At 40.2% G+C, this 13,868-nt stretch overlaps 1 protein-coding gene across 5 annotated transcripts in view; it reads left to right on the top strand.

Moving 5' to 3' along the window:
* Positions 1 to 13,868, top strand: part of PIH1D1 (PIH1 domain containing 1) — a 38,605-nt gene that overhangs the window by 507 nt on the left and 24,230 nt on the right. For 2 of the 5 annotated variants that reach the window (XR_011556868.1, XM_070727879.1), the window contains exons 1-4: positions 3,546 to 3,713; positions 5,582 to 5,691; positions 8,877 to 8,943; positions 11,703 to 11,888. Coding sequence is in view for 4 of the 5 variants with exons in the window: in XM_070727879.1 (XP_070583980.1) it covers positions 3,638 to 3,713; positions 5,582 to 5,691; positions 8,877 to 8,943; positions 11,703 to 11,888 (439 nt within the window). In the remaining variant the exon portion in view is untranslated. Of the gene's footprint in view, positions 1 to 373; positions 547 to 3,545; positions 3,714 to 5,581; positions 5,692 to 8,876; positions 8,944 to 11,702; positions 11,889 to 13,868 lie in introns of those variants that run through there. The other 3 variants (XM_070727880.1, XM_070727882.1, XM_070727881.1) reach the window with 2 other exon arrangements.

Genomic DNA, 13,868 nt, shown 5'->3' on the forward strand with positions numbered 1-13,868 from the left:
CGGAACCGGCCCATAATCCGTGGAGCTGTAGAGATCGCACACTGAAGGAGCCTCGCAGCTGCTTCCCGTAGCTGAGAAGCCAGCCATTAACTCACGTCTGGATTGCTCGGTTTTTCAATAGCGAAAAGCAGCTATCTCGCAACTCAACAGCATTCCCTTTGCTTTCATAGTCACTTCCGACCTCCCAACTGCCATAGAGTTCAGCTCCACGGCAGAGAAGAGTCGAGATGTAAGGTGTAGGCGGAGCATGCGGACTATATATATAGAGAGAACCTCCTGGCTATAACCATTGAAAGCCTAGCATAGAGCAGCATCGCACCACTTTCCCCCGTCAAATTTATTTATTTTGTTTATTTATTTGATTTGTTTTCAGCTATCTCCCTAGAGACTAATTAACGCTAAAACCTTTCAACACCACCTGGGGAAAATGAATAGAACAGAACAGAACAGAATGAACAGAACAGAATGACTCTATATGATTCTATAGATCTACATCAGATCTATATACAGTACCTGTGCAGTATACAGGTCCTCAAAGGAAGACAGGTGGGCAGCAATTGTTTTTTCTGCAGTTCTGATTATCCTGTGAAGTTTGTGTGGGTCTCGTTGGGTTGCAGAACCAAATCGAATACTGTAGTTATAGAGGTGCAGATGACAGACCCAGTGATTCCTCTGTACGACTGTATCAGCAGCTCCTTGGGCAGCTTGAACATCTTAGATTGGCACAGAAAGAACATTCTTTGTTGTGCTTTTTTGATGACGTTTTTGATGTTATGTACCTTTTTTAGGTTTTGAGATGTGATAGAACCAGGGGTGGGCTCTTAAGATATGGTCAGGTGCGCAGAACCGGTAGAAAAATGTTGATTTTTTTTCTTTTTTCCCTTCTGGGCTCTGGGTATGTTTTTCCTATCACAATAAATGAGATTGAATGTGTATACTTTTAGAAGAGCTGTGCGTGCGTGCGTTTGTGTACATACACCTACAGTATATATAATAGATAGTTATATTTTTGTGTGCCTGTGTGTCATATGTATGTATACATACGGCATATATACATAGAATTAAATAGTATATTTTGGATGTTCAATAATAGTAAATAGATAGGGAAATTGTATCTCTTTGAGGCAAGGAGATACCAGGCATCCTAACCCTAATCCTAACTCTTGACATGAGTGATGTCAAGTTGGCCACCTTTAAGCCAGTCACATGACCTTTAAGCCATTTCCGGTCACATGATTAAGCCATTCCCACCTGATCATACGGCCTGCATTCCACACCCACAAAATAAGCCGCGCCCACAGAGTGGTAGTAAAAAAAATGTGTAGACTTTCACTGGATAGAACCTAGGAATTTGAAGGTCTCTACTGTTGACACTGTGTTGTCTAGTATTGTAAGAGGTCTACCACCATTTTTACAGTTTTGGGTGTGTTCAGTTCCAGATTGTTCCGGTCGCACCACAAGGCTAGTTGTTCAATCTCCCGTCTGTATGCGGTTTCATCGTTGTCTCATGGTTTCATGGTCCTTCCCAAAGGTCTTCTTTATTGAGTACATCATATGGCACAGCTTCATAGGAAAACCAGCTCTAAATCTTTATCTCAGTTTAGTATATTCAAAATAAAAAATAACCCCATCCCCCAAGTGCCTCAGGTCAGTTCGCCAATTGGTTTAATTGGCGGGCTCTCCAGGCAATCCTTCCCCATCCTTATATGTCGCTGGTAAAGATGACTTTGGTTCTCACGAGAATGCTGTGTGTTGTGTCTAGAAAGGCATTTCAACTTCCTTCCCTCTGTGTGGCAATGGCTGCCGCCAGGTTCGGTTCAAACTTGGTCGCAGACTTATTGGAATACCATTTGAAGACCTGAAGGTTCCAGTTTAGAGACAGATCATCATAAAGAAAATCCATCTATGTGGTCACTAACCAATCAATCAGAGAAAACCATACAAGTTTGTAGCAGTGTATACCAGTGATGGCGAACCTATGGCATGGGTGACACATGTGGCACATGGAGCCATAGCTGCTGGCACGCAAGCTGTTATTATTATTATTATTATTATTATTTATTAGATTTGTATGCCGCCCCTCTCCGTAGACTCGGGGCGGCTCACAGCAATAATAAAAACAATGTACAATAGCAAATCTAATATTTAAAAATATCTAAAAACCCCTTATTTAAAAAGAAGACATACACACAAACATGCCATACATAAATTATATAGGCCTGGGGAAGATGTCTCAATTCCCCCATGCCTGACGGCAGAGGTGAGTTTTAAGGAGTTTACGAAAGGCAAGGAGGGTGGGGGCAATCCTAATCTCCGGGAGGAGCTGGTTCCAGAGGGTCGGGGCTGCCACAGAGAAGGCTCTTCCCCTGGGTCCCGCCAGATGACATTGTTTCGTCGACGGGACCCGGAGAAGGCCAACTTTGTGATACCTAACTGGTTGCTGGGATTCGTGCATATCCCAGAGATATTCTGGTCCGATGCCATGAAGGGCTTTATAGGTCATAACCAACACTTTGAATTGTGACCGGAAACTGATGGGCAACCAATGCAGATCAGTTTCCCTAGTTCAGCTCCAACGTGCATGTGTGTGCCGGCCAGCTGATTTTTGGCTCTCACAGAGGCTCTGGGAGGGCATTTTTGGCTTCCAGAGAGCCTCCAGGGGGGATGGGGGAGGGTGAAACACGAGCCTACTGGGCTCACCAGAAGTTGGAAACAGGCCGTTTCCAGCCTCCAGAGGGCCTCTGAGGGGTGGGGGAAGCTGTTTTTGCCCTCCCCAGGCATTGAATTATGGGTATGCGCACTCGTGCTTGTGCATTAACGCATGCCCACGCTCTTTCAGCATCCAAGGAAAAAAAGGTTCACCATCGCTGGTATATACTAAATATGTTCTGCATATTGATACATCCATCCACCTCCTAGTTAATCTTTTATACCAGTCTTTTTCAACCTTTGCAACTTGAAGATGCATGGTGTTCAACTCCCAGAAATCCCATAGCCAAGAGTTGAAACATGTTGAGGAATTCTGCTGGTTAAAGTTCTTAAAGTACATAAGTGCCCCAGTGTGCCTTTCCTCCCCTGTCCAATTGTCTTTCCTTTATCTCATATATCTTTTCTTCCTTTCATTTATCTTCTCTATTTTTACATCTTTTCTTCTATCCTTTTCTTTATATATTTTACTATATGTCTATTCTTTTCAATATGTATTGTGTATTGGACAAATAAATAAATAAATAAAATAAGTTGTCAAAATTGGAAACCACTGGCTTATACTGTAATTGGCTAATCGTTTCCTAAATAAATAAGTGGTTTAAAAATGCCGCTCTGGTCACGTTATATGGAGGCGGGGCTATCATATTGGGATAAAAATCCAGCCCCAAAGCAATGCCAGATGAACATAGACATAGAAATAATCCATCTCTTCTACATCAAGTAGTTTTGTCTTGACATTGCCGATATGACTCACTTCTGTAAATTTGTACGTCTATGCTGATCTTGAAGCATCTCTAAAGCATCTTCCGGATCAACGCTATGCAAAGCGTGGGAAGTTTATCCAACTTGGGCGGTGCGTCTTTCCGTCTCGGCTCTCAGTGAACGGAAAGAGACATTCGTTGCACAGAGATGCGTGTTTAGTGTGTGAATGAGCGTACAGTATTTCAATTTAACCCCCCACAAACAAAGGAAACTGCGTTCTTTCTACAGCATATTTACAGCATGTGAGTAAAAAGCGGAGCCCAGGCGAATTATTAAAACATTATTTTTGCTAGTTCTCGATTTGGATTCTTTTTCGTTATCCCATTTCTATAAAGAGCACTGCAAAGATTAGAGAATGGAGCCATAAATTGCTTCTCCGTTGTGGACTGGAAAGCAGTGTTTTTAACTGAGAGGTAGCAATTTCAAAATGACAGAATTACCGTTCCGTTGTGCCGTTCACCTAACAGTCCTGTAGGGCAGTGTTTCCCAACCTTGGCAACTTGAAGATATTTGGACTTCAACTCCCAGAATTCCCCAGCCAGCAAATGCTGGCTGGGGAATTCTGGGAGTTGAAGTCTAGATATCTTCAAGTTGCCAAGGTTGGGAAACACTGATGTAGGGTGTGTAAACTGTATAAGTAGGTCTTGATCAGCGTGAGTCCAAACAGTGTAAATTTTGACTTACAATGATGTGATTTATATGTTGATACCAGGTCACACTTTTTATAAAAGACTGGAAATCTTTCATAGACTTTTTGAGGAAAACTGACAAATTGAACTGATAAAATATATAATTTAGAAAGGCAAAACTGGTGATAATTATATTTGTAGTCACCATAAAAAAATTCTGAGATTTTTCTTTTTTCTTTCATGCTGTTGACTTTTACTGTTTGTCACTTTTTCTCCGATCTTTTAAAATCTTTTTCTTTTTTCTAATTTCATATGTAGGTTTTTTAATCCATATTTTTCCTTAATAAAAGTTATATCTTTTATAATATAAATATAAATCAAATAATATTTTATAATCAAATAATTGATACCAGGTCATGTTTGCCAACATATTAACAATAGCATTTAGGGGTACTGTGAGTATAGTAGCAAAAAGGTAAACGTGTACTAGAAAGCCATTTAGGGGGGAACTTATGAATGTAATATTTTAAAAAATATTTTAAATTCTGTCTTTATACCTAATGCGCCTCCTCTCTCTTATTTTCTCTATAACAACAACCCTGCAAGGTAGTTAATTACTAAACCAAAACAGGCTCTGTCTTCATACCTGTTTTAACATTTTGGAGGGATTAATGTCAATCTTAAAGAAATTATCGTATTTTCCAAAGAAATATCATTTGCATAGTGCAAATTTGAATAATGCAGCCATTTTATAAGATTTATTAAGTGTGCTGATCGAGATCTACCTGTACTCATTTCCATAGGAAGTTAATTGTACAGAGTTTAATGAGGTTTTTAAGAGGAGATTTGGACTGCTAACATGAGTTATAGGATTTTGCTGTTGTAGTCTCATTTGGGGAATCAAAGGAATGGAGCTTTTACTAACAGAGGTAGGAGTAAAGGGAGAAATTTCAGATAGCTATCATAGTATAGCCAGATTGCAATATAGTTTTTCTTCCATTTATTTAGGTTGCTAGGTAATAATTGACCAGTTGTTTGTTGTAGTCAGGGCTGCAACAATATTGTAAGAATGAAAAAAGAAAACTGTTGTTGTTATTGTTTTTCCTTGGAGGGAAGGGAGATGTTGATACCATAAATCAATAGTTCTCAACCTTTTCTTCCCTAACCCTAACCCTTGAAATATCTTTTGTGGCGATGGACTATTGCCACAGATCCCCAAGACTTAACTTGAGATTTAAAAACATAACAATTCTTACCTAACAACTTTGATGAGAATGGTCATAAAATGAAGCAAAACTCACTTAACTCTTTCACTTAATAACAGAAATTTTGGGCTCAATTGTGGTTGTAAATCAAGGACTTCCTGTTCTATGGTTACAATAGTCAAAACATCATGACAGGTCTTGGATAGGAAAAACTGATTTATAGTTTGTCACTTTTTTTCCTAAATTTTGGTTCTTAAACCTCACTTCATTTTGTAGACTCTACTGGGCCCAACAGTTTCAGCATGGCATCAGCTACTGATAAGTCGCTGTTATCGGCCGAATTAGAAGGACAACAAGAGGAAGAATTCAATCGCCTTTTACTTCAGGTGTGTTAAGGCCATTTTACTCACATTTAAGAAAAATGTTGGGTTGTTTCGCAACAGAAGCAGGACTTCTGCCATAAAAGAGTAGAATGAGTTTACAATAGAAATTCAGGTTGAGGAAGAGCTTCATCCATATTTCAAAAAACATTTAATATCCCTGTAAATTGAATCCACCCAGTTTAATATGAATCCCAGCGGCCAGTTAGGTCCCACAGAGTTGGCCTTTTCCAGGTCCTGTCAACCAGACAATGTCGTTTGGCGGGACCTAAGGGAAGAGCCTTCCCTGTGGGGGCCCCGGCCCTCTGGAATCAGCTCCTCCCAGAGATTCACACTGCCCCCACCCTCCTCGCCTTTCGCAAGAGTCTCAAGACTCACTTATGTCGCCAGGCTTGGAGCAATTAGATCTAGATTCCCCTGGCCAATAAATGTCATGTAGGGCTGTGATTGAATTGTTTGATTGATTTTAATATACTGGGTTTTTAGTTTACGTAGTTTTTTTAATTAATTAGATTTGTTGTATTCACTGTTTTATATTGTATCCTCTTTGGAGAGGGGCGGCATACAAATCTTAATAATAATAATAATAATAATAATAATAATAATAATAATAATAATATACACCTCCACTTTAATTATTCAGTTATTTCTCCCCACTTTACACGTTAAATCAAAATACTGACTTTAATGTGATATCTTTGGTTGGTATGAAGGCTGCAATGTGGATGTGCATGGTACATTGAAGGAAGTTTAGCAGGCCCTTGGCTTTTTACTTTTGGCATTCCTATTTCATAGTTCACATGACATTTTCCAGTCCCACCTCCCCAAAGGAAGAGCATACCATCATTTTCCAATCTTAGAGGAGATTAGGAGCTCCAATAAGTGGTTATGGAAATCATTGGTGGGGGTAATAAATATTGCAACAATGCCCTTCTTTTCCTGGGTATCCAATTGGCGGGGGGGGTGTCTGCCTCTGAACCATCTCAACAGTTATATAGATAAGGCTACGTGGCTCTTCAGAAACAATTTCTGGAAGGACATCTTCATTTCTTGTTCAAGACTATTGCTAACAGCAATTTGACGGAACTATAATTTTAGATTAAATTATGCATCTGTAGGCAATTTCAGGCACACAAGAGTAAAGTCATCATGATCCTACAAAGGTATGTTGGTACGGATCTCTGGAGGGAGTTGATTCCAGAGGGTGGGGGCTGCCACAGAGAAGGCTCTTCCCCTACGCCCCACCAGACGGCATTGCCTGGGTGACAGGACCAGGAGAAGGCCAATTCCGTGGGATCTAACTGACCTCTGGGATTCTTTAGGCAGAACACAGTCCCGTAGGCAATCTGGTCCCATGCCATGTAGGGCTTTAAGCATTTAGACTTTTATACCACTTCATAGTGCTTTTACAGCCCTCTCTAAGCAGTTTACAGAATCAGCCTCTTGTCTCCAACAGTCTGGGTCCTCATTTTACCCACCTTGGAAGGATGGAAGGATGAGTCAACCTTGAGCCAGTCGTGAGATTTGAACTGCTGAACTACAGCTAAAAGTTAGCTGAAGTAGCCTGCAGTGCTGAACTAACAACTGCGCCATCCCGGCTCCTGTAAAATCATCTCCTCTCCTCCTCGCTGGCCCACAAAGCCAAAAGGTTGTGGAACTCTGCCCTAGGTGACATTGATATCAATTTAGCCTACGTATGCAGTTTTAAAAGTAGTTGATAATGTTGGAAGAAGTGTAGAACTCCACTGTAATTGGCATTAGAGCCTTTGTGCGATATCTTCTTCCTTATCCACTGTCCAATGACTGTGCTTGTTTAATAACAATGCACAGTGGCATCTTTCTTCACATGGCATGTACCAAAAGTGTTGATCTATGCTTTCCAAAGTTCCAGGTTAAAGTGGCTTTGCTCTCTTTTTGTCTTTCCCCCAAAAAACCTCACTCCTGCAGGTGTGATCAGACAGACAATTAGTTGGATGGCTTGTAGAGAATGAGATTAATAATAATAATAATAATAATAATAATCATCATCATCATCATCATCATCTTTTATGCATTAAGTATGAAGGTCAATCAACTGAATATTTAAAAGTGTATCAGAAGTCTTATTGACTAGTGCTGATTGTTGATATGGATTATTATTATTATTATTATTATTATTATTATTATTATTATATAATTATTATTATGATCCCGCTATATAGAGTGCTGGTGAGACCACAGTTGAAATACTGTGTTCAGTTCTGGAGACCTCACCTACAAAAAGATATTGACAAAATTGAACGGGTCCAAAGACGGGCTACAAGAATGGTGGAAGGTCTTAAGCATAAAACGTATCAGGAAAGACTTAATGAACTCAATCTGTATAGTCTGGAGGACAGAAGGAAAAGGGGGGACATGATCGAAACATTTAAATATGTTAAAGGGTTAAATAAGGTTCGGGAGGGAAGTGTTTTTAATAGGAAAGTGAACACAAGAACAAGGGGACACAATCTGAAGTTACTTGGGGGAAAGATCAGAAGCAACGTGAGAAAATATTATTTCACTGAAAGAGTAGTAGATCCTTGGAACAAACTTCCAGCAGACGTGTTTGGTAAATCCACAGTAACTGAATTCAAACCTGCCTGGGATAAACATATATCCATCCTAAGATAAAATACAGGAAATAGTATAAGGGCAGACTAGATAGATCATGAGGTCTTTTTCTGCCGTCAGACTTCTATGTTTCTATGTTTCTATTATTATTATTCCTGTTATTTATTTATTTTATTTATTTATTTATTATTTAGATTTGTATGCCGCCCCTCTCCGCGAACTCGGGGCGGCTCACAACAAAGCATAAACAGTTATCCCTCTATCTTGCCATGGAGCTACTCTAAGCAGCTCACAGCTATAAACAAAACAAAGAAATTGAAATAAAATAAAATAATAGTAAAGTATTGAAACAATAAAACATACGGTGAAAAAGAAAATACGTTGATATGACTTCCAAAAAAAAAAGATGGGTGAACGGAGAGCAGCGACTGGGTGGGGGAGCTGGGGTCTGCTGTATATCTAGCAACCACCTCCAGAGCATAGGCACTCCAATAGCTTTCTTTTAGCTATCAGAAAAAGGGGAAATTATAAATCAGTGTGGTTGCTGATAGGTTGAGGCAGGCAGGATTCATAAACACATCCAACCATTCTCTCCCTAGGCAGCCAAGAGTATCCAGGGCTCCATGCCTTCTCCAGCAGAATCCAAGCCCATCCGCCCCCTTCCAGGTAAAAAAAAAAAAGAAATTACTGCAGAAAAAGGTTGGTATAAAAGGAATGTGCAAAAGGTCTAAGATATTGGAGAAGATTTCTCAGATCTACATGGAAATTAGAAATTCTTCACCTTTCCTATTCTATGGTATACATTTGCTCATTTCCCCAACAATTTGCTTCTTTCTCTTATTTGTATCTTCATCCTTTATTGATTACCAAGAGGGATGTGAGATAATAGGGGTAGTGATTTCTGACAGTCTCAAAATGGGGTGAACAGTGCAGTCAGGCGGTAGGGAAAGCAAGTAGGATGCTTGGCTGCAGAGCTAGAGGTATAACAAGCAGGAAGAGGGAGATTATGATCCCGCTATATAGAATGCTGGTGAGACCACATTTGGAATACTGTGTTCAGTTCTGGAGACCTCACCTACAAAAAGATATTGGCAAAATTGAACGGGTCCAAAGACAGGCTACAAGAATGGTGGAAGGTCTTAAGCATAAAATGTATCAGGAAAGACTTAATGAATTCAATCTGTATCGTCTGGAGGACAGAAGGAAAAGGGGGGACATGATAGAAACATTTAAATATATTAAAGGGTTAAATAAGGTCCAGGAGGGAAGTGTTTTTAATAGGAAAGTGAACACAAGAACAAGGGGACACAATTTGAAGTTAGTTGGGGGAAAGATCAAGAGCAACATGAGAAAATATTATTTTACTGAAAGAGTAGTAGATCCTTGGAACAAACTTCCAGCAGACATGGTTGGTAAATCCACAGTAACTGAATTTAAACATGCCTGGGATAAACATATCCATCCTAAGATAAAATACAGAAAATAGTATAAGGGCAGACTAGATGGACCAGGAGGTCTTTTTCTGCCGTCAGACATCTATGTTTCTATGTTATGATCTGAAAGGGAACAGGGAAAGGGGGAAAAGCTATGAATAAGGGAATGACAAGGTCCTTGACTTACCACTATAATTAAGCCCGAATTATGTCTGCAAATTGGGGCATCATGTGACAATCTCTCTTTTTTACAGTTTTTTTTTACCAGTTGTTAACTGCTATGGTCTTTACTGTATATGAACCCATTTTTCCCAATGGGGAAACAAAAATATAGCAGATTGCTGTCACGTGACTGCAAAGAGACATAAACACGAGCTGTTAGCCAAGCACCCAAAATGCAATCATGTGACCACATGGAGGTGGTTCAGCCATTGTAACTTTGAGAAAAGGACTGTCGGTAGTTCTGGGAAGGTCCCTCGTAACTTCAAACACGACCAGTCTTAAGTCGAGGACTACCCCTGTTTATATTCTACACAGAATTTTTTAAAAATACGAAAATAACTAGGTACATGATATTCCTAGGCTGCACTAGGAAAAAAAATAGCATCAAAAAGGGGAAAAGAGAGTTATATACAGCAAAAGTGGAGAAGCTTTGCAGAGAAATTTGGAAAGCTAGAAAAAAAATTATCAGTTCCAATTGCTAAGCTGCTGTGGGTGGGACTGAGGCAGAGCAGAAGGATAGGATAAAGTAGGGATTGTGATGGTGGACATTTTCAAACTTAGAAACATAGAAGACTGACGGCAGAAAAAGACCTCATGATCTATCTAGTCTGCCCTTATACTATTTTCTGTATTTTATCTTAGGATGGTTATATGTTTATCTCAGGCATGTTTGAATTCAGTTACTGTGGATTTATCAACCACGTCTGCGGGAAGTTTGTTCCAAGGATCTACTACTCTTTCAGTGAAATAATATTTTCTCATGTTGCTTCTGATCTTTCCCCCAACTAACTTCAGATTGTGTCCCCTTGTTCTTGTGTTCACTTTCCTATTAAAAACATTTCCCTCCTGGACCTTATTTAACCCTTTAACATATTTAAATGTTTCAATCGTGTCCCCCCCTTTTCCTTCTGTCCTCCAGACTATACAGATTGAGTTCATTAAGTCTTCCTGATACGTTTTATGCTTAAGACCTTCCACCATTCTTGTAGCCCATCTTTGGACCCGTTCAATTTTGTCAATATCTTTTTGTAGGTGAGGTCTCCAGAACTGGACACAGTATTCCAAATGTGGTCTCACCAGCACTCTATATAGCGGGATCATAATCTCCCTCTTCCTGCTTGTTATACTTCTAGCTATGCAGCCAAGCATCCTACTTGCTTTCCCTACCGCCTGACTGCACTGTTCACCCATTTTGAGACTGTCAGAAATCACTACCCTTAAATCCTTCTCTTCTGAAGTTTTTGCTAACACAGAACTGCCAATACAATACTCAGATTGATGATTCCTTTCCCCCCAAGTGCATTATTTTACATTTGGAAACATTAAACTGCAGTTTCCATTGCTTTGACCATTTATCTAGTAAAGCTAAATCATTTACCATATTACAGACGCCTCCAGGAATATCAACCCTATTGCACACCTTAGAGTCATCGGCAAATAGGCAAACCTTCCCTACCAAACCTTCCCCTATGTCACTCACAAACATATTAAAAAGAATAGGACCCAGAACAGACCCTTGTGGCACACCGCTTTGAATTTGTGTACAAAGGGACTTTCCTTGTTTTATTTCAATAGAACTAGTTGCCCATGGATGGGTGCAATTTCCACTTGTGTTTTATTGCTGCATATTTGAATCCTACGGCAAAGACAGGAAGAAATTGAGTCTGCCCAATCGCAAAAAAAGATACCATCACTTTTAGTTTTTGCTGCATATGTGACATCTTCATTTTGTACCATCTTCATTTTGTACCATTTTTCTCCCCTGCCTAGGATTCTGCCTTAAAACCCACACACGTTGTGGTGAGAAGATTTTTGTCAATGTCTGCAGGTCGCCGCACATCCCTTCACCACCTGATCTAACCAGTGAAGAGCTGGCTTGCCTCATTGAGTCAGAGAATGCCTCGACCTTCCGGATCCCCATGAGTCTGGGGGAACCCCATGCAGAAGTGGACAAGAGTGAGTGGTCAACTCATTAGAAACTTGATTGGTGCTGAGATGGATGGTACAAAGTAGGAAGTGTCTTTATTATTATTATTAAAATAAGGGTTTTTAGCTGCTTTAGTATTGGATTGTCGCATGTTGTTTTTACCACTGTTGTTAGCCGCCCCGAGTCTACGGAGAGGGGCGGCATACAAATCCAATAAATAATAATAATAATAATAATAATAATAATAATAATAATAATAATAAACACATTTATATTCAGTGTGTTAGTACACGGTACATGGTTGTTAGGGATAGCCATTGTAAATTGCATATTGTACACTTGTACCAAACTTGTACTTAAAGAGTTAATGTGCACTTAAAGAGTTAATTTGTACTTGAAGAGTTAATATTCAAGGCTGTTTTGTCGCTTCCTCAATGAAGCTATAAAAGCTCATTATTCTGCTCGGTCATTTCCTTTTTCACTTTGCCTGAGAGAGGGGGAGTTGTGTTTACGCTTCGTGCGTATCTTCTTGTATTAGCTTCATGCTTATTATCTATATTGTATTTTGCTTTGTGCTTCAATCTTGTAGTTGCTCAGTGCTTATTATCCTGTATTTGCTTCGTGCTTATTCTGGATTGTTTATATTTTGTTTATATGTAAATAATACTTAACTTATTAAGTCTGTGTCTTGGCTTTATCACACATCCACGCTCGGTTAAAATTCTCTGCTTGGTGATGTCGAAGGTTTCATAGCCTAGCTATACCGAGACAAACCAACACAGTGGTTGCCCAATTCACACATAGGTGACTGCAGGTGTCTCATAACATTTATAACTGTAGTGATGTAGTGCAATGCAGTATTGCAGCTGATCCTTCGCGCTGCCGGGAGTTCGGTCCTGACCAGCTCAAGGTCAACTTGGCTTTACATCCTTTTGAGGTCCAAATGGGGGAACCAGATTGTTGCAGGCAATATGCTGACTCTTTAAATCACTTAGAAAGTTCTGTAAAGCACTTATGAAGCAGCATGTAAGTGATATTGCTAGTGCTATTGAAAAGCACATCACATAATAAAAACTCCATAAAAAAACACACCACTCCCCATAGCAGCAGCAACACAATAAAAATAGCCACTTGATCAGCTCCATCTCCATTAGGTCCACTGACAAAACCATGTTTTAGGGCAGTTATGGCCAAACGCTTTTTCCTCGGATCCCAAAACACTTGTGCGCATGTTATTGCGGATGTGTGAGTGCTCACGCCCATCATTCAATGCCTGAGGAGGGCGAAAACAGCTTCCCCCCACCCCTCTGCAGGCCAGAAATGGCCTGTTTCCAACTTCTGGTGGGCCCAGCGGACTCATGTTTCACCCTCCCTAGGCTCCAAATGCTTCCCTGGAGCCAGGAGAGGGTAAAAACACCCTCCTCTATCCCCCAGAGGGTCTCTGAAAGCCAAAAATGTCCTCCCAGAGACTCTGTGCAAGCCAAAAATCAGCTGGCTAGCACACACATGCACATTGGAGTTGAGCTAGGGTGACGGTTCGCATGCCAGCAGATATGGCTCCGCATGCCACCTGTGGCACCCGTGCCATAGGTTCGCTATCCCTGTTTTAGGGCCTTTCAGGAAAGCAATAGAGTGGGGGCCAACCATATCTCAGTGAGAATTGTGTTCTATACAGAAGGGGCCATTACTGAGAAGGCTGGTTTTTGTGGTCCTAATTGATTGCATTCCTAATTGATGGGACCTGTAATAAACTCTGTCCTCCCATGCCAATGGGCCAATTAGATGTAAATGTAAACCATATTACAGTTTACAGTTTATATCTAACCAATTGAATGCCCTATTGCTCCTCAGGTCATAGCATCTGGCTGGGTTGAGAAGCAACAAAACCATTTTTAGCAAAGGTGAGGACGGCACTAACAGATAGTAGAAAACCACTTAGAATTACTTCTAAGTTGCTCTCAGACTTCCCAGTTCATACACTTCACAGAGGTGCAGTTGGAAAGCGTAGA

The sequence above is a fragment of the Erythrolamprus reginae genome, chromosome Z (genome assembly GCF_031021105.1).
Source record: "Erythrolamprus reginae isolate rEryReg1 chromosome Z, rEryReg1.hap1, whole genome shotgun sequence".
Classification (NCBI taxonomy): domain Eukaryota; kingdom Metazoa; phylum Chordata; class Lepidosauria; order Squamata; family Dipsadidae; genus Erythrolamprus; species Erythrolamprus reginae.